The sequence below is a fragment of the Ursus arctos genome, unplaced genomic scaffold, assembly GCF_023065955.2.
Source record: "Ursus arctos isolate Adak ecotype North America unplaced genomic scaffold, UrsArc2.0 scaffold_14, whole genome shotgun sequence".
NCBI lineage: Eukaryota > Metazoa > Chordata > Mammalia > Carnivora > Ursidae > Ursus > Ursus arctos.
In genome coordinates this window covers 21,886,042-21,911,108 of record NW_026622808.1, presented here as the reverse complement: position 1 = coordinate 21,911,108, position 25,067 = coordinate 21,886,042, and the positions used below count along the sequence as shown (strand labels likewise).

At 42.6% G+C, this 25,067-nt stretch overlaps 2 protein-coding genes across 2 annotated transcripts in view; both read left to right on the top strand.

Annotated features, from left to right (window-relative positions):
• Positions 1-1,972, top strand: part of LOC113247175 (adhesion G protein-coupled receptor E2-like) — a 34,313-nt gene extending 32,341 nt beyond the window's left edge. Inside the window, exon 18 of the mRNA XM_048227202.2 lies at positions 1,499-1,972. Coding sequence (XP_048083159.1) covers positions 1,499-1,507 — 9 coding nt within the window. The 3' untranslated portion in view covers positions 1,508-1,972. The remainder of the gene's footprint in view (positions 1-1,498) is intronic.
• A 2,968-nt stretch (positions 1,973-4,940) lies between these two features.
• The window catches only part of LOC113247174 (adhesion G protein-coupled receptor E2-like), a 40,338-nt gene continuing 20,211 nt past the window's right edge, over positions 4,941-25,067 (top strand). The window contains exons 1-5 of the mRNA XM_057311573.1: positions 4,941-5,101; positions 7,048-7,101; positions 20,786-20,935; positions 22,873-22,923; positions 23,215-23,349. Coding sequence (XP_057167556.1) covers positions 4,966-5,101; positions 7,048-7,101; positions 20,786-20,935; positions 22,873-22,923; positions 23,215-23,349 — 526 coding nt within the window. The 5' untranslated portion in view covers positions 4,941-4,965. The remainder of the gene's footprint in view (positions 5,102-7,047; positions 7,102-20,785; positions 20,936-22,872; positions 22,924-23,214; positions 23,350-25,067) is intronic.

The following is a 25,067-nucleotide window of genomic DNA, read 5'->3' as shown; positions in this document are numbered from 1 at the left end:
TGTGAAACATTGCGTGTGAAGTCAGGGAAGTCACAGATTCTCTCAATAAATGGTGTCAGGACAACAGGCTATTCATTTAGGACAAATTACTTACTGAACAAATTCCAGGTATATTAAAATCTATCAAAATTATTCGAATATTAGAAAATGAAGGACAATGTCCTAGGCAAGAGTAAAGCAAAATTCATGTAGTCGATCATTGAAAACCTGGACAAAAATGAAATTGTAAGTTTATGGAAACAGCACGCTCCATGTCGTCTTTATTAGAATTGTAATAGGATTGATATTTACCCTGTTACCCATGTGAGCATGGACGTGCAGAATCATCAAGTGACACGGGTTTTGCAAGATACCCCTGCCCACGATGGCCCAAAACCGCACAATGAACAGGGTGTACAAGTCATCCAGGACCCAGGATGGTGGGTGACTATTTGGTGCATCTCAGTGTCTGTCCCGCCGAGTCCTGAGCTAGGCCAGTCTGTTAGACGTCAGATTCCAGTTTGGAAGGGGCAGCTGCTTTGTATCTGGTTAATAATGCATGTGCTCTTCAGGGTCCTGGGGCTCCTTTAAGGATGAGACAAGGGTTGAATCAAGAGGGACTATGACTAGGGGCTCCTGGCTGGCTCAGTCGGTAAAGCATGTGACACTTGGTCTTGGGATGGTCACTTCAAGCATCATATTGGGTATAGAGATTATTTTAGAAAAAATAATTTTTTAAAAAAGAGGCAATACAACTATGATTTATGAGCATATTTCAATTAAAATTTTGCATCTAAAAGGAGAAAGTTGGCCTTATTTCCTCTGTTAAAACCCCATCTGGTGCTATTGGATTTGTTCTTTATTCTTTTATCCCTATGAAAATGGATGCTCTTGCTCTGGGATAATATTTATCTCTTGACTTTTGAAACTAGGAAGTTTCAGTATTCCCTTATTGACCAGAATAACCTTGGAGGCCTAAAATTGTTGGTAGTGTCCCTTCCAATTTAGCTGCTCCTCAAATTCAAGTGAATATTTTCTCTTCTTCCTTTACCCTTCTTCAAAAATAAAGCAGGCAACAAGGTTTTCCAGGGGAAAAAATGTTTATGTTGACAAAAGACATTGTATTCAGAGTCTGAATGCATGTGACACAATAAAAATTTTGCATTGTTTAACAAAAGATATCTAGATATAGATACATATATACACACCTATGTATTTTTAATGCCCTGAAGTCAGTAAGAAAAATACAGTGAATAAAATAAAGTGTGCAAAAGATAGGAGGATAGAATTCACAGGGACCATCGTGGAAATACAAAGACATATGAAAATTGCAACAACACTGTTAATGAGATACTAATTCATATATTAAGATAAATTGTTTACTCATCAAATTGGGGAGGTGGGAAGAGGAAAATATTTGATAATGTATAATTTTAAGATTCCAAGACGTCTGTAAACCCTAAGCCTTCTAATAGTTAAATAGAAACTTAGAATTGTAAAGTTGAAATGTCCTTTACAGATCACCTAGACTGGCTGTGTCATTCTACCAATTGAAGAAGCTGTGCATCCTTCAGAGAGACTGGTTTATATTCTTGACATCTTTGATATTTTCTTATCCATGAATATATAATGAACATGCCTTCCTGACAATTTTAAGTTCCTGTGTCTTTCTTCTATTAATTTCCTTCTAAATGAGATACATGATTAACTAGAGCCTAGAGGCCACTGAAGCCACAGATCAACAAAATTTTTCATGTTAAAAATGAAAAATAGGGGCGCCTGGGTGGCTCAGTCATTAAGCGTCTGCCTTCGGCTCAGGGTGTGATCCCAGAGTCCTGGGATTGAGCCCCACATCAGGCTCCTCCGCTATGAGCCTGCTTCTTCCTCTCCCACTCCCCCTGCCTGTGTTCCCTCTCTTGCTGGCTGTCCCTCTCTCCATCAAATAAATAAATAAAATCTTCTAAAAAATGAAAAATAAAAAAAGATATGATAGCAGCAGTGTTGATTGCATGTGGAAAACAAGTCGTCTCCTATGGCCCTTGGGTAATTTAATACATTCTCATTACATAGAAGAGTTGCAGACTTTATTACAACACAAAATGTATATGCTCTGTAACCCAGTACATAAACCACCTAGTCTAAAGAAACTTAAAAATGCTCTCCTTGTGGTAATTTTGAGACATTCACTGCAGCATTATTGTAGCAATGGGAAACAGGAGGCCATCTAAATGTGCATAAAAAAGGAGAAAAGCAAAATATATTTTGTAATCTAAGTATATGCAACAGCTGCCAAAAAGAAAGACATGGATTTATATACAGTGACATGCAAAATCTCTCCAAATATTGTTGACTGAAGAACAAGTTGAGAACAAAGTATAGTAGGGAAAACTTTATTTTAAAACATCACCATAGCTAAATTATATATAAACATTTTATATACAAAACAAAAACAGTACTCTAAAATATAGAGACAAGGAAGATAGAACAGGGACCTTAGGACTCAAAAACTATGCAGTGGCAAGTCCCATGAGTTTGTGTTTGGCCTCATCTTTCCCAGGCTTGAAACTAAAGAGGCTGGCAACTCAGAAATGCCAGCAGGTGCAGTCAACAAAAATATCCCCAAGAAAAGCCAATTCTCCCTATCCAAAGGACCAGGAAAGGGAGCGCCTGGCAAAACAGAAAATATTTCAGCAGTAACTACCCTACTCCAACCAAACGGCAGAGAAAAACTGGCCCCACATTTATTTTCATCAGCCAAGGTCAAGTCTGGAAGCCCAGACCTCTACCCTTGCCCAGTTGTGATGAAGCATTCCCTCCCATCCCCTGGGGTCATGGCAGAGAAGGAGCTGGGACTTTCATCGTGTCAGTAGAGGCCATGTGGGGGGCAGTCATAAGGCATCCCTACGATCCCACGTCAGGGCGATGGACACAGAGGCTTGACTGTGAGGGAGAACTTCAACTCCACTAGGAACAGCAAGGTACCCCTTCCACACAGGAGTAGCAGCGGGCAGAGAGGAAAATCTGCATTCCCACCCTTACTTGCCAGCAACAACATGGCCACTCTTCCCCCCACTCCCAGCCTGATGTCAGAAGAGTCTGCCAAAACAGATGATTTTAATAAAATCCAGTTTCGAAACACAATACCATAAAGATCAAGGAGACGATTTAAAAAAATCATTGTCATACCAAGAACCAAGAAAACCTCAACTTGAGATGACACAAATGTTAGAATTATCTGACAAATAGTTTACAGCAACCATCATTAAAAAAAATGTTCTAATGAGCAAACTTTTCTGAAACAAATGAAAAAACAGAAAGTCTTAGCAAAGAAACAGAGAACTTTGATAAAGAAACAGATGATTACAAAGACCTAATGGAAAGTTTAGACCTGAAAAATACCAAAAGTGAAATGAAAACTCTATTGGATGGGCTTACTAGCAGAATGGGGACAAAAGAAGGGAAAAAAATCAGTGAACCTGAAGACAAAACAATAATTTATGCAATCTGAATAAGACAGACAAAATAAACTATAAAAAAAATTTAGCATCTCAGGGACTTATGAGACTACAGAAAAATCCAATATTTCTGCAACTGAATTCCACGAGACTCTTAACTCTAGGAAACAAACTGAGGCTTGCTGGAGGGGAGGTGGGTGGGGGGACGGGGTAACTGAGTGATGAGCACTGCGTGTTATATGCAACTGATGAATTATTGAACTCTACATCTGAAACTAATGATGTACTATATGTTGGCTAATTGAATTTAAATTTTAAAAAAATGAATTCCACAGGGAGATAGAGAAAATGGAGCTGAAAAATTATTCAGAGGGAAAAAATTATTAAAATTTCTCAAATTTCCAAAAGACAAAAACATATAGATTCAAGAAGCTGAGGAAACTCCAAACAGAATCAACTTAAACAAATTAGGGCCAAGATACATCACAAACTTTTGATAACTAAAGACAGAGAAAAAAATCTTGAAAGCAATGAGAGATTATGATACCTCATCCCTAAGGGAACAAACATTTCAGATATCAGCTCATTTCTCATCAGAAATCATGGATACCAGTGGAATGAAACACAACATTTTTCATGGCGTGGATGAATGGATAAAGAAAATGTGGTGTCTATATATATAATGGAACCTTATATATATATATAAATACTATTCAGCCAGTTACAAAATAAATAAGTCATGGGGATGCAAAGTACAGCATGGTAACTACAATTAATAATATCATATTGTATATTTGACAGTTGCTAACAGAATAAATCTTTGAAGTTCTCATCACACACACACAAAATTTGCAACTACGTATGGTAATGGATGTCAAGTAGACTTATTGTGATTATTTCACAATACATACAAATATCAAATCATTATGTTAAGCAGTCAGTTAAGCATCCAACTCTTGATTTCTGCTCAGGTCATGATCTTGGGGTTTTTTAATCCAGCCCCATGTGGGGGGGGGGTGTCCGTGCTCAGCAGCACGTCTGCTTGAGATTCTCTCCCTCCCTCTGCCCTTCCCCCCACTCACACTCTTTCTCTCTCTCGTTCGCTCTCTTTCCCTCTAAAATAAAAAAGCACTGGGTGTTATATGCAACCAATATATCATTGAACATTATATCAAAAACTAATGATGTGCTATATGTTGGCGAATTGAATTTAAATTAAATAAATTAAATAAATCTTTTTTAAAAAAACTGTCTTCTAACAGATACTAAATAGTTAATTCTGTTGACTCTGATCCAAGGTCTTCATGGGGTAGAAAGACCAGCAGAGTAATTCTTCACATTGGGAAGTTCTTATAATACAGAGGACCACATCTTCCTATACCACAAAGATTTAAAAACATCCTTCAAGGAGGCTTTCAGTACAAACACCAGTAATGCTACGCAAATAACTTAAAAAATAGAAGTGGAGTTTCTGAGACGTTAATCACAAGACAGATTGTCGGGAAAGAAGGATCCAGACCAGTAGTTTCCTATGGCAGCTCCACTAGAACCCAAGTCAGACTTAAAACAGGAAGTCTTTATAACACACACAGACCAAGACCAGATGTCCTCTGTGCCCGGGCTCGCGGGTGTCTGCACCATGACAAACAGAAGTCCACTGCTGCCGGGTAGGTAGAATTACAACAATAATGACAGATAACTAAAGCTATCTGGAAACTGTCTATCCAGTTAGAGAATATTCTGTGTTCTTGATCATCTGTTTTGTCCTCCCACTTTCTCTATAAAGGACAAAAGGAAGAGATTTTAGGAACGATATTGGCTCATTTATATTGTCTCAAAGGAGAAAATAAGTAAAACTTACTCCCGGAGCCAACCCCACAGAGATTTCTCATTTTACCACATATATTGGTCCAGTTTCTCCAGAGAAACAGAACCAGTATAAAGTGTGTGTGTGTCTATGTCTGTTTGTGCGTGTCTGTGTGTCTATCTGTGTGTGTGATGGAGAGAGGGGTGAGGGAGAGAGAGAAAGAGAGAGATTCATTCACTTTAAGGAATTGGTTCATGAGATTGTCAGGCTGGGAAATTGATATTCCGCAGGGCAGGCCAGCAGGCTGACTTGATGTTACATCTCAAGTCTGAAGTCAGTCTGGAAGCAGAATTCCCTCCTCAGAGGAGGAGGTCAGTCTTTTTTCTCCCAAGGTCTTCAACTGATTAGATGAGGCCCACCCACATTATGGAGGTAATCTGCTTTACTCAGAGTCTATTGATTTGTTAATCTCGTCTAAAAAACACCTGCACAGCAATATCTAGATGAGTGTTTGACCAAATATCTGGGTGCTGTGGCCCAGCCAAATTGATACATGAAATTAACCCTCATACTACCTATACTATTTTTTTCACAAGAGTACATAATCAAATTATCTGAAAACTCTAATGAGCTAAGAAGAGCATCATCTCTTAGTCCATAGGCTTTGTGTGGGTCATGGAATAGTTGAAAGGGCAATAACAGTGCATAATAGCAAGGACAGCTTAATGCTGGTTAGTCTTTCTTCCCCTTGATGCTTAGGATAATACCTGTTATGGAGCAAGTTAAATGTTCCTTATATATTATCCTCATTGGTTGTAATTTGTTCCCTGATTTTTGTGAAAATAGCCACATTTCTCATCATCTGATGTCCAGAAGATGATTATTTTTAGTACTGGGCACATTTTAGGAAAATCCTATAAAGGGATTGAGATATGGAAAGATTTTCACAGGGTTCATTGCCTCCCATGAATGGAATGACAGACTCTAACAGGTGGACAGGTGATTGCTGTAGGGTAGATTCCTTCACACCTGCCGTGGTTTTCATACCATGAAGCCTGTCTGGTGACTCATCACTCAGGACCAGACTGGGAGATAAAGGGAAAGGCTGTGCCCTCAGTGCGCTGTAGGAGGGCAGGAGCTCACTTGGAAGGAACCATAGAGCTATGGGTGCTGCACCGGGAGAGGCCACCCAACCAGGAGATGGTGGCTCCACCTGCTGGTGCCTTAGTTCTCACCCCTCACCCATCACCAGCTCCCCCTCTTGTGATTCCTGGGCTCCCTGCCTGGCCAATACCACTGTCCTGGGACTCAGACTTAGGGCTGGCTGACTCCCAAACCCATGCTCTTCTTCTGTGCCCCAAAACATGTGGATCCTGGAAGAGAAATCCTCAAGGTAGATTTCTGCCATTGCCAGAGAACAAAGGACCTGGCTATGGGCAAAGCACGCCAATCTGAGGACTTTGTGCTGCAAGATTTACCGCCTCCATCGGGAGAGGCTGGAATTTCTAAGTTGTGTGCCTGATATCAGCTGTCTGTGTCTATTCTGTCCCTTTACCTGTAACACAGAGGCTCTATGAGGGTGGTGTCTGATAGTGACTGACTCCTCAGGGAGTCCTTGGAAAGGGAGGGAACAGGACTGGTCCTCAATTCTACATAAGGTACAAGAGCCTTGTGGATGCTGTTGGAAAGCTGTGAGCTGCAGGGTTAGAGCCACCGCCTCCTCCAGGAGGCAATGAGCATGCCACCAGGAGTTGAAACTGGAGCTCCACTCTCCTCTTTGTTCTCTCACTGTTTTTTCTTCCCTAGGACTCTTGACGCTGCTGCTGTTGATATTGGGAGCTGCAGCCCAGAGCAGTAGAGGTGAGATTGCCCAGACTTAGTGACATAAGCTCAGGAGTGCATGCTGGGTCTGTGTTCTGCACCGACAAGGGGTAAAGGAGGCTTATTCTCCAAGTGGCTCCAGGATGGTCTTCTGGAGATGAGAGAAACTGTTTTTTTCCTCTCTAAATGTCCAGTCTTCTGTCTTTTCCTCTTCTGATGGCAGCCATCCCTTCCCTACCCTCTCCTACTCTACTCGTGGACTCTTAGCTGGCAGCTAGCTTCATCCATTCCTTGAAACTTCTGGCTGTGGTCTCCAACCCCACTGCTAGTTCCCCCACAACTGTGCTCACTGGTGCCCCATGAACTCTCCATGGGCCAATGCCATCATATGTCACTGTTCTCCAGGATTCAGTTCTTTGGGGAGATTTTTACCAGCTTATTGGAGAGTTGTGATGGTACAGGGACTTGGGGTGGTGGAGAGGCATGGAGACAGAGCAGGGAGATGGTGGGGCATCCCAAGCCCTCAGCCTCACTGAGAACAGCACCCAGCACTTCATTAAGGAAAAGAGAGAGGTAACAGGGCAGGGGAGTACGAGGGAAGTGGACAATCAGGTTTTCATGATCAGTAGGTAGGGTGTTGAGAGCTTACCCAGCAGAGCTGAGCTACGTGGGTTCAAAGTCCAGCTCACCGCTGATTACATCTGACATGTAGGAAATTTTTTCTCCTCTCTATGCTTAAGTTTGCTTGTCTGTAAATTGGGGACAATCATAGTACCTATTCCCCAAGGATGGAGTGAGATTTAAAATTCACGTGTGTGAAGAACAGGTAAAGACTCGTAGAGAGCAGACTGTCAAACACAAGCTATTATCATGGTCGCTGCTGTTATTACTGTGGTTATTCTCATAGCACAAGGAAAGGGGAGAGATTGAAAACAACAGGAGGGAAGAAACACCCAGGGCCTGAAAGCTCAGGTTTTCCTCCTGGCATGAGCTCACCAGGAACTCCGGCCTCCTCAGGATCATGGTTTCCCAATTTAAATTTCCTCCAACAGGGCACATGTTTCCCTTTTTCCCACATCTTCACCAACAGTTGTTATTTCTTGTCTTTTTTATAACAGCCATTCTGACAGCTGTAAGGTGATATCTCATTATGGTTTTGATTTTCATTTCCCTGGTGACTCGTGGTGTTGAGTACATTTTCATGTATCCCTTGGCCATTTGGATGTCTTCTTTGGAAAAATATATATTCAGACCCTCTACCCATCTTTAAATTGATTAATAATAATCTTTGGGGGGTTTTTGCTATTGAATTGCATGAATTCTTCATATATTTTGGATGTTAATCCTTTATGAGATAATATGATTTACAAATATTTTCTCCCAAATTGTAGATTGCCTTTTCATTTTGTTGATGCTTTCCCTTGCTGTACAGAAGTTGTTAGTTTGATATGGTCCCTCTTGCCTATTTTTGTTTTTGTTGACTTTGCTTTTGGTGTCAAGTCCAAGTCATTGCCTACACCCACATCAATAAGCTCACTCCCTGTTTTCTTCTATGAACTTCATGATTTCAGGGTAGTATCATTCTTTAAATTATCAAATTTAGGCTCAAAGAGATCGAGTGACTTATCCAAGGTCTTACAACTAATAAAGTAGTAGAAACATGTTCAGGTATAAAACCAGGGGGGTTTTAAGTATTGGTGAGGATGTGGAGAAAAAGGAACCTTCGTACACTGTTAGTAGGAATGGAAACTGGTGTAGCCACTGTGGAAAACAGTATGGAGGTTCCTCAAAAAATTATAAATAGAAATATCATATGATCCAGTAATTTCCCTACTGAGTGTTTAGCCAAAGAAAACAAAAACACTAATTCAAAAAGATTTATGCACCCTTAACATTTATAGCAGCATTATTTACAATGGCCAAGATATGGAAGCAACTCAAGTGTTCCTCCATGGATGAAATGAGAAATAAGATGTATCATTTATCTGCAATGGAATATCACTCACCCATAAAAAAGAGATCTTGCCATCTGCAACAGTATGAATGGACCTAAAAGGCACAATGTCAAGTGCAATAAGTCAGTCTGAGAAAGACAAATACCATATGATTTCACATATATGTGGAATCTAAAGTATAAAACTTTGTTATATATATATATATATAGAGAGAGAGAGAGAGAGACTCTTAAATACAGAGAGCAAATTGGTGGTTGCCAGAGGGGAGGTGGGAGGGGGATGGGCAAAATAGATAAAGGGGATTAGGAGGTATGAACTTCCAGCTCTAAAATAAATAAGTCACAGAGATGAGAACCACAGCATGGGGAATATAGTCAATAATACTATAATAACATTGTTTGGGGGCAAGTGATGACGTCAGTCACCATGGTGAGCACTGAGTAATGTTTAGAACTGTTAAATCATTATGTTGTACGTCTGAAACTAATATAACACTGTATGTTAATTATGCTTCAATGAAAATATATTTTAAAAATGAAAGAAAACATTTCTAAAGTCTTTTACATTTGAGTATAGTTCGCACACAATGTTACATTAGTTTCAGACGTACAACATAATGATTAGACAAATTTATACACTATGCCGTGTTCACCACAAGTGCAGCTACCATCTTTCATCATAAAGCAACACTTGGCTGTTACAATAGAATTGACTATATTCCTGATGCTGTGCCTTTTTTTTTCTTGTTGAATTATAATTTTTTATTTGTATCATCTGCTTAATAAATAAAAAGTAATAAACTAATCAATACAGAAAAAAAACTTGTTTAGAGACAGCTTTAGAATAATCATTCAAATAAAAATAAAATAAATTTCAGAAAGAAAATTAAACATTTTTGTTGTTATTCAAAGTATGCATTATTTAAACAACTTGATATGATTAATGTAGATATTTCAGTGGAATATCCAAATCAGATAATAAAATAAACTGTATGGATTTTACACAAAAATTTAGTATTTATTTTCTTTTCTTTTTTTATTTATTTCTTTTTTTAATGATTTTTTATTATATTATGTTAGTCACCATACAGTACATCCCCGGTTTCCAATGTAAGGCTCGATGATTCATTAGTTGCGTATAACACCCAGTGCTCCATGCAATACGTGCCCTCCTTACTACCCATCACCAGCCTATCCCATTCCCCCACCCCCTTCCCCTCTGAGGCCCTCAGTTTGTTTCTCAGAGTCCATAGTCTCTCATGTTTCATTCCCCCTTCTGATTACCCCCCTTTCTTTATCCCTTTCTTCCCCTACCGATCTTCCTAGTTCTTATGTTCCATAGATGAGAGAAATCATATGATAGTTGTCTTTCTCTGCTTGACTTATTTCACTTAGCATTATCTCCTCCAGTGCCATCCATGTTGTAGCAAATGTTGAGAAGTCGTTCTTCCTGATAGCTGAGTAATATTCCATTGTATATATGGACCACAACTTTTAATCCAGTCATCTGTTGAAGGGCATCTCGGCTCCTTCCACGATTTAGCTATTGTGGACATTGCTGCTATGAACATTGGGGTGCATATGGCCCTTCTCTTCACTACGTCTGTATCGTTGGGGTAAATACCCAGTAGTGCAATGGCTGGATCATAGGGTAGCTCAATTTTTAACTTTTTAAGGGACCTCCACACGGTTTTCCAGAGTGGCTGTACCAACTTGCATTCCCACCAACAATGTAGGAGGGATCCCCTTTTTGCACATTCTCTCCAACAATTGTTGTTTCTTGCCTTGTCTATTTTTGCCATTCTCACTGGCGTAAGGTGGTATCTCAGTGTGGTTTTGATTTGAATTTCCTTGATGGCTAATGATTTTGAACATTTTTTCATGTGTCTGTTAGCCATTTGTATGTCTTCATTGGAAAAGTGTCTGTTCATATCTTCTGCCCATTTTTTGATTTGTTTATTTGTTTCTCGTGTATTGAGTTTGAGAAGTTCTTTGTAGATCTTGGATACCAGTCCTTTATCTGTAGGGTCATTTGCAAATATATTCTCCCATTCCGTGGGCTGCCTCTTAGTTTTTCTGACTGTTTCCTTGGCTGTGCAGAAACCTTTAATCTTGATGAAGTCCCATAAATTCATTTTATCTTTTGTTTCTCTTGCCTTTGGGGATGTATCATGAAAAAGATTGCTTTGGCCGATGTCGTAGAGGTTGCTGCCTATGTTCTCCTCTAGAATTTTGATGGATTCCTGTCTCACATCGAGGTCTTTCATCCATTTGGAGTTTATTTTTGTGTATGGTGTGAGATAGTGGTCAAGTTTCATTCTCTTGCATCTAGCTGTCCAATTTTCCCAGCACCATTTATTGAAGAGACTGTCTTTTTCCCACTGGATGTTTTTTCCTGCTTTATCAAATATTAGTTGCCCAAAGAGCTGAGGGTCCATTTCTGGGCTCTCTATTCTGTTCCATTGGTCTATGTGTCTGTTTTTGTGCCAGTACCATGCTGTCTTTGTGATCACAGCTTTGTAGTACAGCTCGAAATCCGGCATTGTGATGCCCCCAGCTTTGTTTTTCCTTTTCAACAGTTCCTTGGAGATTCGGGGCCTTTTCTGTTTCCTTACAAATTTAAGGACTGTTTGTTCCAGTTCTTTGAAAAATGTCCTCGGTATTTTAATCGGGATAGCATTGAAAGTGTAGATTGCTCTGGGTAGCATGGACATTTTAACTATGTTAATTCTTCCAATCCATGAGCATGGAATATCTTTCCATCTTTTTATGTCTTCCTCAATGTCTTTCAAGAGTGATTTATAGTTTCTAGAATATAGGTCCTTTACGTCTCTGGTTAAGTTAATTCCAAGGTAACGTATGGTTTTTGGTGCTATTGTAAACGGGATGGATTCCCTAATTTCTCTTTCTTCGGTTTCATTATTTGTGTATAGAAATGCGACTGATTTCTGAGCATTGATTTTGTATCCTGCCACGTTACTGAATTGCTCTATAACTTCTAATAGTTTGGGAGTGGCTTCTTTTGGGTTTTCCATATAGAGTATCATGTCATCTGCAAAGACAGACATTTTGACTTCTTCTTTGCCAATTTGAATACCTTTGATCGCTTTTTGTCGTCTGATTGCTGTTGCAAGGACTTCTAGTACTATGTTGAATAATAGTGGCGAGAGTGGGCATCCTTGTCGAGTTCCCGATCTTAAGGGAAAGGCTTCCAGCTTTTCCCCCATTGAGAATAATATTTGCAGTAGGCTTTTCATAGGTGGCTTTTATGAGATTGAGAAATGTACCTTCTATTCCTACACTCTGAAGGGTTTTAATAAGGAAAGGATGCTGTATTTTGTCAAATGCTTTTTCGGCATCGATTGAGAGGATCATATGGTTCCTGAGTCTTTTCTTGTTGATATGATGTATCACGCTGATTGATTTGCGAATATTGAACCACGCTTGCATCCCAGGTATGAATCCCACTTGATCGTGATGGATAATCCTTTTAATGTTGGATTCTATTAGCAAGTATCTTGTTGAGGATTTTGGCGTCCATATTCATTAGGGAAATCAGTCTGTAATTCTCCTTTTTGAGGGGGTCTTTGCCTGGTTTGGGGATCAAGGTAATATTGGCCTCATAGAATGAGTTTGGTAGTTTTCCTTCTGTTTCTATTTTTTGAAATAGCTTTAGGAGAATAGGTATTATTTCTTCTTTGAATGTTTGGTAGAATTCCCCAGGAAAACCGTCCGGGCCTGGAGTTTTGTTATTGGAAGGTTGTTTATCACTGACTCAATTTCTTCATAATTAATTAGCCTGTTTAAGGAATCAATTACTTCCGGTTTCAATTTTGGTAGTTTATAGGTTTCCAGGAAGGATTCCATCTCTTCCAGATTGCTTAGTTTATTGGCATATAGCTGTTGATAAAAATTTCTAATAATCCTTCCAGTCTCAATGGTGCTCGTCGTGACCTCTCCTTTTTCATTCATAATTTTAATAATCTGGGTCCTTTCTCTTTTCTTTTGGATAAGTCTTGCCAGTGGTCTGTCAATTTTATTGATTCTCTCCAAGAACCAGCTTCTAGTCCTGTTGATCTGCTCTACTGTACTTCTGGTTTCTGCTTGATTGATTTCAGCTTTAATTTTGGTCAACTGCTTCCTTGTGCGTGGATTAGGCCTGTCCCTCTGTTGCTGTTCCAGCTTCTTGAGGTGAGAATATAAAAACTGCATTTTAGATTTTTCTATTCTTTTGAGTGAGGCTTGGATGGCTATGTATTTCCCCCTTAGGACTGCCTTTGCAGTATCCCATAGGTTTTGGACTGTTGTATTTTCATTCTCATTGGTCTCCATAAATTGTTTAATTTGATTTTTGATTTCCTGGTTTATCGAGTCATTCCTGAGCAGGATGGTTCTTAGTCTCCAAGTGTTTGAGTTTCTTCCAAATTTTTCCTTGTGGTTGAGTTCCAATTTCAGAGCATTGTGGTCTGAGAATATGCAGGGGATAATTTCAATCTTTTGGTATCGGTTGAGACCTGTTTTGTGTCCCAGAACATGGTCTATTCTTGAGAATGTTCCATGGGTTCTGTATATATCTATGAGGTCCAACTCGTCGAGTATGGCATTCAAAGCCTTTGATTCTTTGCTTAGTTTTTGCCAGGGTGTTCTGTCTATTTCTGAGAGTGGAGTGTTGAGGTCCCCTACTATTAATGTATTTTTATTTATATGTCTCTTTATTCTGGTTAAGAGTTGGCTTGTGTATCTTGCTGCTCCACTGTTGGGGGCATATATATTTATAATTGTCATATCCACTTGTTGAATACTTCCCTTAAGAATAATATAGTGCCCTTCTATGTCTCTAACTATAGTCTGTAGTTTAAAATCCAATTTATCTGATATGAGAATTGCTACCCCAGCTTTCTTTTGAGGTCCATTTGCGTGAAAGATGGTACTCCATCCCCTTACTCTCAGTCTGAATGCATCTTTGGGTTCGAAATGAGTCTCTTGTAGACAGCAAATGGATGGGTCATTTCTTTTTATCCAGTCTGCAACCCTGTGGCGTTTATGGGATGGTTCAAACCATTTACATTAAGACTGATTACTGAGAGATATGCTTTTAATGATGCCATGTTGCCAGTAAAGTCTTTGTTTGTATTGGCTGTGACGTTCTGTTCTGTATCACTCTTGGGGTCTTTTTACTTTTATAGAACCCCCCGTAATATCTCCTGTAGGGCTGGTTTCATGGTTACAAAATTGGTTAGTGACTGGCGATTCTGAAATGTCTTTATTTCTCCATCAATTCTGAATGACAGCCTTGCTGGATAAAGGATCCTTGGCTGCATGTTTTTCTCTGAAAGAGCTTTAAAAATGCTCCCCCAACCCTTTCTCTCATTCCAGGTCTGTGTAGACAGGTCTGATGTAATTCTGATGCCTTTGCCTTGGTACGTGAGAAATTTCTTTGCCCTGGCCGCTTTCAATACTGTATCCTTGCATCTAATATTTGCGAATTGCACTATGACGTGACGTGGCATAGGTTTGTCGTGGTTGAGCTTGGGAGGGGTCCTCTCTGCTTCTTGGACACAAATGTTTGTTTCCCTCGCTAGATTAGGGAAGTTTTCAGCTACAATTTGTTCAAATATCTCTTCTAGACCTCTGTTTTTCTCCACCCCCTCGGGGATGCCGATGATTCTAACATTGGATCGTTTCATTGAGTCAGTAATCTCCCGTAACCTACATTCGTGGGCGTGGATTTTTTTAAGACCATCTTCTATTTTCATTTTTTCCTCTATTAACCCATCCTCCAATTCACTAACCCGTTCCTCTGCTCTGCTACCCTGGCCGTCAGAGCCTCTAGTTTTGCCTGCATTTGGCTCATAGAATTTTTAATTTCTGTCAGATTCGTTCTCATTTCTGTCCTTAGGGATTCTATATTCTCAGTAACCTTTTCGTTAATAGTTTTTTCAATTCTACTCATCATTTTGACCATCGTTACTCTGAATTCCATATCTGATAATTTGGTTACATCCATATCCGTTATTTCTGTGGCAGAGGCCACAGACTCACTGTCTTTTCTTTGCTGGGGGGGGCTTCTCCTTCCTGTCATTCTGATGAGGAGAGGTTGCGGGGTTTCCAGAGCCCAAATTATTGACTGGGTCCCAGGCCGTGCCCCTTGTTTTATAGGGATCTTAGGGATGTGGGCTTCTTCTTTAAAGATTTTATTTATTTATTTATGTGGCAGCCAACCAGCGAGAGAGGGAACAGAAGCAGGGAAGTGGGAGAGGAAGAAGCAGGCTCCCAGCGGAGGAGCCCGATGAGGGACTCCTTTCCCGAACGCCGGGATCACGCCCTAAGCCGAAGACAGGCGCTCAATGACTGCGCCACCCAGGCGCCCGGGTTATGGGCTTCTTGATTTTTCAGCTTGCCTTCTGTGTTCTGGGGGAGGGGCCTGCCACGCCAATACTCAGGCAACCCTGTTTGGGTAGAGTCTCCGTGTCCCCTGCAAGGGGGGATGGGGATGGGCACTCTCTGAGCCGGTATTTCCAGGCTTTTGTTCTCTGGCGGCTTTCCCTGGCGGTTTGCTGTGCCTCTTCTGAGAGTCAGAGCAGCAACAGCCAAATTTCAGCCTCTGTCACAGAACAGAGGGATTGCGGTCCGTTCTCTACTAATGTTCTGGCCACTTGAACTCTGTTACTGTTGGTGCTGCTCAACCCTGCAGCGTCCCGGGTTGTGCGCCCCACACCCGGCGTCCCAGCCCTCACTTCCAGGGCCAGGCGCCTTTCTGTCCTTTGTGTTTCTAACACCGCCAGCCGCCAGCCGCCAGCCACCCCACGCGCGCTCCGGAAGCTCCCGGTCTCAATCTGGATCCAGTGAGCGCACCGGGATTCCAGTGTTCCGCGAGATGCCTGGTGGCGCGCGCACCCGGCTCACGGTCTCAGTCTGCTGTTTTGCGGGTGCCAACCACGAGCCCGCCCGCTCCCCCGTGCAAGTGGCTACCGCTTCCTGGCGCCCAAACGCGGCGGCTCCCTCCCCCTTCCGTTTATCTTCCGATATCTGTGCACGTTTTCATGGCTCCCCGCTTCGTACCTCAATACTCAGCGCTGGAGATGTTCATTTGTAGAGATCTAGATGCTTCTTCCTGCATCTCCGGCTGGTTCCGTGGTTGTTTAGGCTGGTCTGGTACTTATCCAGCTCGACTCATGGGACCGGCTGAAAACGGTGTCTCCTACTCCTCCGCCATCTTAACTCCCTGGATTCCTGAATTCTTGAATCCTTGTCTCTGTGACGTGCTACGAAACATCTAGTATTTATTTTCTGATGCACTCTTACGAGTAAGGTTTTGTGATGCCAAAATTATCTATTGATACTCCACTACTTATATTCGTCATTGCTTAAATTGCGCTTCATTCAGTTGGAAAATGCCTATCAGCACTGTGTTTTGTGACACACAGTAATTACAAAGTTAATTTTGCAAATCTCATAAGCTTAGCACTTTCAAGATTCATTTGAATTCTTTAAGTGATATGCCTAATAATATTCTGAGCATTTTAAACAACTTTGTTAAATTTGAGTAAATTATTATTTTAGCTAAAAATTACATTGGGGTTCTTTCAAATTCATTTTTACTTTTGTCATCATGAATTTTAAAGGAGGATTTAAGCTTAAGAGATCAGTAAAAAGAGGGGCGCCTGGGTGGCACAGCGGTTGGGCGTCTGCCTTCGGCTCAGGGCGTGATCCTAGCATTATGGGATCGAGCCCCACATCAGGCTCCTCCGCTATGAGCCTGCTTCTTCCTCTCCCACTCCCCCTGCCTGTGTTCCCTCTCTCGCTGGCTGTCTCTATCTCTGTTGAATAAATAAATAAAATCTTTTAAAAAAAAAAGAGATCAGTAAAAAGAAAAAATGATAAAATTGTAATAGTCTAATCTCAAAAATGTACTCTTGCATAAAATATTTTAAAGTTAGTCATCTTTCTTTTAAAGACATTAGAATAATTTCAGGAGAGCAAGTCTTTTAGTCTATTTCCTTTTTTTATTTCATTAATATCAGTAGTAACTTTTTTAAATCTAATTTATCTCATGGTACTTATATGCCCTAAAATTACGTATTTGTTGTTTTCTAGTATCATGACCCCAATGAGCAACTGAATTGCTTACCTGAAAGTTCTTTTAATAAATTTACTTCCTAAAAAAATGATATCATAATATGCTGTGCCTTTTCTTCCCATGATTGATTCATTCCATAATTTATAGCCTGTATTTCCCATTCCCCTTCACCCACCCCCCAGCCCCACTCTCCTCTGGCAACCACCAGTTTGCTTTATGTATTTATAGGTCTGATTCTTTTGTTTTATTCATTGGGGGGGGTTAAGATACCATTTATGAGTGATATCATATGGTACTTGTCTTTCTCAATCTTATTTCACTTAAAGTCATACCCTCTAGGTCCATTCATATTGTCTCAAATGGCACAATCTCATCCTTTTTATGGCTCTGTAATATTCTATTTTGTATATACCACATCTCCCTTATCCACTCATCTGTTGATGGACACTCAGGTTGCTTCCATATCTTGGCTATTGTAAATAATGTTGCGATAAACAGCAATAAAAAAACACTTTATAAGCTAAAGAGCCCTATGCACGAATAAGATAATATTGTTTAGTACTATTTAAATCATTTATTTTGCTCCTGAAATAATTTTTTAAGTATACAAAAGCAAACTTTCAGGGCACCTGGGTGGCTCAGTCAGTTAAGCAACTGAGTATTGATTTCATCTCAGGTTGTGATCTCAGGGTCCTAGGATAGAGCCCCACGTCAAGCTCCCTGCTCAACAGGGTCTCGGCTTGTCCCCTCTCCCTCTGCCCCTCCCCCGCTCTCTCTCTGTCTCTCAAATAACCTTAAAAAACTTTCAAAATCCAAGAATTTAATTACACTACATATCTGCTTAAGAAAAGATACAAAACTAGAAGTGTATGCTTTTTAAAATCCTGTTACATATATCTTTTCAAAACATTCAAATAAAGGTAACGTAATTTTAACCTAAAAAGAAATAAGTCAAGCAAAGAAACACAATTATCATATGGTTTCACGCATATGTGGAACATAAGAAATAGTGCAGAGGACAATAGGGGAAGGAAGGGAAAACTGAATGGGAGGAAATCATTGAGGGAGACAAACCACATGAGAATCTTGACTCCAGGAAGCAAACTGAGGGTTGCAGAAAGGGAAGTGCATGGGGGGATGGGGTAACTGGGTGATAGGAATTAAGAAGGGCATGTGATATGATTTTTAAAAATTAAAATAAAAATAAATAAATAAATAAATAAATAAATACTAATAATGGATTGGTAAGATAACCTTAACTTTAAAACAACACAGTTGTTAAACTATGCTGAAGAAGAAAGAAAGAAAAGAAAAGAAAGAGAAAGAAAAAGAAAGAAAAAATTTTCAATCTCAGAAAGAAAATCAACTATTTTTCTCAAATGAGAAAAACAAAAATTGGGGCGCCTGGGTGGCTCAGCCAGTTGAGCGTCTGCCTTCAGCTCAGGTCATGATCCCAGGGTCCCGGGATTGAGCCCCACATCAGGCTCCCAGGGAGCCCTCTTCTCCTTCTCCCTCTGCCTGCTGCTCCCCCTGCTATTGCTCTCTCCCTCTCTTTCTCTGTCAGATAAACAAAATAAAAATCTTTAAAAAAAAAAAAAGAAAGATGAAAATAGTTTTTCCTCTAAGAAAAATAAATACAACTTGAACAAAGGAAGCTGGAACTAAAATTTGCTTTAAAACACATTTTACAATGCCACTGAGGAGCTTTTATTCAAGAAAATAAGATCATAAAAGGAAATTTTAATACTTAAAAATGGTTAAGATGGAAAATTTTGTTGTGTGCATTTCACTACAATAAGAAAATAGGGGAAAGGAGGAAAATGTACAGTTTTTATACCAAGAAATATTTTCATGTACGCACAATAGTCCTAGATGCATATATATTGGTAAGTAAAGGAAAAATTCCTAGTATGTTTGAAAAGATAAGAAAAAATACCCTAAAATTTACCAGTAGTCTGTGTAGTGGACTTAGGGGTGATTTTTTTGTTTTTATTTTTTTACATTTTCTTTGTCCTTCTAAATATCCATGTATCATTTAATATTTGGGGGCAAGTAAATTGACCATAGAATAAAGGGTGGTATTGATTCCCGCCCAGCCCTCTATGCCTGAGAGGTAACCCTAACGGATCCCCCGTGCATTTGCGCTGTGTCTCATGGAGACTCGTGGCTGGGTGAGCACGGCAGGGAGCCCTGCTGATGGTGTGCCTGGATCCCAGCTCCTTCCTGGGAGCACACTTGTTAGGTTGAGGATTTCTCATCATCATGTCTTCCCCACCCGCACACCTCATACCCACCTGTCCCCCACTGCACTCCACCCACCCAACAACCTTGAAGGCAGGTGTCCAGCCACTGCCACCATCTGAGAAGAGAAGAGGGCGGTCCCATTGTTCAGATGGGGGTGAACAGGAATGTGTCAGGTGTGTGTCTTCCCACATCCTGTCCTGTTCTGGTGCTGACACCCACAGCCTGAGCCTGGGGCCTTAGATAGGATGTCCACGAGCTCAGGTAGGAAACTGCTCTGGGGGGACCCAGTTGCCTGCCCTGACTCAGCATGAGTCCTGAGTCCTTTCAGGCTCTAAAAGTCTTGTTGCCCTGATTGGAATGTACAGGAGAAAATATTCTGTCCCTGCATTTTGATGCATTCTTGACTTGCTGGTTTTTTGGGTTTTTTTTTTTTTATTTTATTTATTTGACAGAGAGAGACACCCAGTGAAAGAGGGAACACAAGCAGGGGGAGTGGGAGAGGAAGCAGGCTCCTAGCAAAGAAGCCTGATGTGGGGCTCGATCCCAAAACGCTGGGATCACACCCTGAGCCGAAGGCAGACGCTTAACAACTGCACCACCCAGGCGCCCCTTGACTTGCTGGTTCTTACTGGACTGTTATTTTTAGCCAGTGATGTGTAGCCCCTGCCCTGTGGGTCCCTGAGCTACTCACAGGGACCTGGCTCACAGGCTTCTTTCAGGTTTAGAGAACAAGGAGAGATAGGAGGCCAGGAAGCCACCCTGCGATGACTCAGCTGTGAGCAGCTTCCTGTTGCTTCTTCATTTCCCATCTATTATGGGCTCTAATTAAAGGGAATTCCCCCCAGGGGCATCCTGGGGCAACTGGTAAAGGCCTGACATTGGGATTTGAGGGCGTGCTTGATGAGGATTCTGAGGTGTACTTGGACCACCGTGAGTAAAGTGGGTGGAAACCATCAACGGGCAGGGACATGACCATCTGCTTCTATCCTCAGGGGTGAATGATGAGTGTCACCCTGGACAGCCCCCAGGCCATGACTCCCTCCACTGCCTCAGCGTCCAGGGTGGCCTTCCACGCCCTGACGAGAGGCCACCCCAGGTCTCCAATGGTGCAAACAGCACCACAGGGGAGGGTCCAGAGCCTGACTCACTGCCTCTGTTTTTTTCACAAGGTCTGCAGAAAGGGGTGCAGACCTCCTTCCAGCCCCCATCATGGCACAGCAGAGTGTCTGAATCTAGGTGCCCTGGGGCCCAGCCAGAGAGCAGGGATAAGCAGAGCATGAGCAGGCTTTTGGAGAAGCTGGCTCCAGCTCAGACCGGCTCCAGGTGTGCCGCCTGGGAGCCACATCCGTCCAGCCTTCACTGTGGGGGTCAGACTGCAGACCAGGGCGTCAGCCCTGGTGAACTTACTCCTCGGGGAAGTGACCCTTTATCCTGTTGTATTCCAGACATCAACATGTGTGAAAAACAGTTGAGAAGATCCTGTCCAGCATATGCTGACTGCCAGGGCATGGACAGCAGCTACTGCATGTGTGGCCTGAGACAGGAGCTCATTTCTCAGACAGCATTCAGGAATGAGACTGAGAACATGTGTCAAGGTAAGCACGACTTTGCACCTGCTTTCTCCCCATCACTCAGCTCACTTTCTCCAGGCATCAGAGAGCTGCTCTGGGCACCTTTCCAAACCCCGAGGCTCAGATCCCTCCGCAGAGTGCCACTCACACAATTTTGGAGCGTCTCCCTTGCCATGTGGCACTTTATTTTCAGAAAACAGAGGGCTGGCATTCAGGATACTTCACAAGCTCACAGTGCAATATGTGTCTTCTTCTGCGTCTTCTTCTGCTTCATCAGTGGCAGCCAGGATGAGACCTTCTCCCCTCTCTCTGGAATCCACACAGGCTTGGCCACACCAGGATGGACCCAGGAACCCTGTCCAGAAATGTGGGAAGGGGGGAGATTCGAGGAAGGGCTCACCTTCCCTGGCCAGCCCTGCCCCTGGCCAATAACCCCACCTGGAGAAGACACCTCCTGGCACTGTAAACTAGCTTTATTGCCTTCCAGCTCTAATTCCCCATGCAAGCCTCAGCCCTGAACTTCCCCAATAATTTTAGTTTACAAGCCTGTGGGCAACTCGGATGACTGGGACTTGGAAGAGGTGGGGGGGGTGGGAAGAGTGACTGGACCACCCTACACACACTCTAAGATTTAGGTGAATGGAAGAGGCTGCCATCTGGACCGGATGGAAAGAGAGGGGACCATTGCCAGAGGCCTGACCCTCTTCCAGGGAGGTCAACCCATGCCCCAAAACACTCAGGGACAGAAGATGGAGGCTGAGCCCCACTTGGCAGGTCCCACAGGTCTGCACCCCTGACGGGAGGCCAAGGGCCAAGAAGACAGAAATATCTGCCACCTCTCGCCCATTAGCACCTGCTCCTCTCTCCAGCCACCCAGCCCTCACCCACTGCTGGCCTTGCTCAGATGGGGATTCTCACCACTTTTTTTTAGTCCAGAGAATGCCTTCACAGGAATCCAAAAAGGCGACTTCACTGCCCCAAGGCTGCGTGACTGGACATCAGTGACACTGTACTCCCCAGCCTGGAGCCCACTGTCCAGGTGACCCTGCCTGTCCAGCATCACCTTCATTCCCTTAACACTTTCCCTCAAGCCCCTTAAAGGGCCTGGCTCAGGTGTAGGTCTTGTCCATCTCCGTGGAACTGGAGTCTGAGAGATAGTGTGGATGGGAGTGTGCTGTCCTGCCAGGCCAATGGAGATTCCAAAGGTTATGCAGTGAGAAGCCACGTGGGGAAAGTCAGGACAAAGGCCATCGCTGGGAACCATGACAGGTCCTGGTTGGGAATGCAGCATTTCCCCTGCACGTGGTTCCCAGGAAGGCCCACCCTGGACTTGTTCAAGTCCTCACTTGAGACTCAGGTGGCTGTGATGTCCCCACTCCATCTGGGAGCCTCCCAGGGAAGCTGAGGGCACCAGGCCTGGCAGACTGAGAGAGCTTGGGCCACTTCCACCCACAGCTGGACAACAGACCATCCGGCCACACTCTTTCCCCATGGGATGCTCCATGTGAAATTGAAGACACCCATTCACCATGGAGGAGAGAGTGGGCCTTCTCCAAGCAGATTTCTGCTATTGCCAGGGAATAAAGAACCTGTGTGTGGGGAAGACCCCCGGACTGGAAGAGTTTCTCCTTCAAGATGAACTCCCTTCCTTTGGGAGACGTTGGAGTCTCTACGTTGTGTGCCTGACATCAGCTATCAGTGTGGGCTCTGTCCCCTCACCTGTAGCCTCTGGGGTTCCATGAAAGCTGTGGATATCCTTGACTGACTTCTCAGGGAGTCCAGGGAGATGGAGGGGACAGGCTGAGTCTTGGTTCTGTACCCAGTATAAGGGCCTCCCGGATCCTGCTGGAAAGCCATGGGCTGCAGGCAGAACCACCCCCCCAGAAGGCAATGACCATGTAGACATGGGTTGAAACTGGAACTCGACTCTCCTCTCTTTTTCATCTGTTTTTCTGCCCCAGGGATCTTGGTGCTGCTGCTGCTGACACTGGGGCCTGTACAGGAACTGAAACGTGAGTCTGCAGCCAGCCACTGGTGACATAAGCTGGGGAGCGCAGGCTGGGGTCCGGGTTTTCTCACCAACAAGGGGTAGGGAAGAGAGCTTATTCCACAAGTAAGGCTCGCAGATGGTCTTCTGGGTATAAAAGAAGCTGTTTCTTCCTCCCTGAACATCCAGAGTTTTCTGAGCTCTTCCAATGGCAACCATCCCTTCCCTACCCTCCCCTGCTCTATTCCTGACCCTCAGCTGGCAGCTGGCTCCCTCCATTTCTTGAACCTTCTGACTGTGGTCTTCGTCCCCACAGCCTCTGCCCACACAGACTGTGCTCAGTGGTGCCCTCCGAAATCCACGTGTGTCAATGCCAACGCCTGTCGCTGCTCCCCGGGATTCAATTCCTCGTCTGGGGAGATTTTTACCAGCCTGTTGGAGAGTTGTGATGGTACAGGGGCTTGGGGTGGTGGAGAGGCATGGAGATAGAGTGGGGAGTTGGTGGGGCGTCCCAAGCCCTCAGCCTCACTGAGAGCAGCACCCAGCATTTCATTAAGGAAAAGAGAGAGGTGACAGGGCAGGGGGAGTACAAGGGAAGTGGACAATCAGGTTTTCATGATCAGTAGGTAGGGTGTTGAAAGCTTACACAGCAGAGCTGAGCTATGTAGGTTCAAAGTCCAGCTCACCACTGATTACATCTGACATGTAGGAAATTATTTCTCCTCTCTATGCCTCAGTTTGCTTGTCTGTAATTTGGGGACAATCACTGTACTTATCCCCCATGGATGGAGAGAGATTTAAAATTCACATGTATGAAGAACAGGTAAAGACTAGTAGAGAGCAGACTGTCAAACACAAGCTATTATCATGGGCACTGCTGTTATTACTGTGGTTATTCTCATAGCGCAAGGAAAGGGGAGAGAGTGGAAGCAACAGGAGGGAAGAAACACCCAGGGCCTGGAAGCTCAGGTTTTCCTCCTAGCGTAAGCTCACTGGGAACTCCTGCCCCCTCAGGGTCATGGTTTCCCACCTCGCTCCTCCCAACAGCCCCATGAGGCAAACACAGTTACATGGTTTTTATTTCCTGCCTACACCCATTTTGCCTCCTCCACCAATTCCTCCCCTCCTCTGGCACCCACTCGTTTGCTCTATGAGTCGTTTTGTTTGTTTGTTTGTTTGTTTGTTTGTTTGTTTGTTTGTTTTTAGATTCCACATATAAGTGAAATCATATGTCATTTGTCCTTCTGTCTCCGACACAGCTCACTTAGCCCAACGCCCTCAAGATCCCTCTGTGTTGTTGCAAATGTTTCATCCTCCACTCACGCATTGATAGAAACACGTTGTTTCCCTACCTTGCCTATTGTAAACACTGCAATGAACACAAGGATGCAGATATCTTTCCAAGTTAGTGTTTTTGTTTCTTCAAATAAATACCCAGAAGTGGAATTGTTGGATCATACAGTAGTTCTGTTTTTAATTTTTTGAGGAACCTCCAGATTTGTTCCTACAGTGGCTGCACTAATTTGCATTCCCTCCAACAGGGAGGGAGCAAGGTTCCCTTTTTTCCACGTCCTCACCAATACTTGCTATTCCTTCTCTTTTTTAGAATAGCCATTTCAACAGGTGCGAGATGATATCACATTATGGTTTGGATCCACAGTTCCCTGATGATGAGTGGTGTTGGGTACCTTTCCATGTACCTGTTGGCCGTTTGGATGTCTTCTTTGGAAAAAGTCTGTTCAGATCCCCTGCCCATTTTTAAATTGGGCTGTTTAGGCTTTTTCTATTGTGTTGAATGAGTTCTTTATGTTTTTTGGATGTTAATCATTTCTCAGATATATGATTTGCAAAGATTTTTTCCTATAGATTGCCTTTTCATTTTGTTGATGGTTCCCTTTGCTTTACAAAAGTTTTTTAGTTTGGTGTATTCCCACTTCTTTATCTTTGCTTTTTGGAGTCAGATCCAAAAAAATCTGTGCTGAGACCAATTTCAAAGCACTTATCCCCTGTGCTTTCTTCTATGAATTTTATGGATTCATTTTTTTAAATGATCACAATTGGGATCAAAGAGATTGATTTCTCCAAAGTCACAATTAATAAAATTGTAGAACCCAGATCAAGGTCTAAAGCAAAAGAGTTTTTATTCTTCAACAATGCAAGATCATAAAA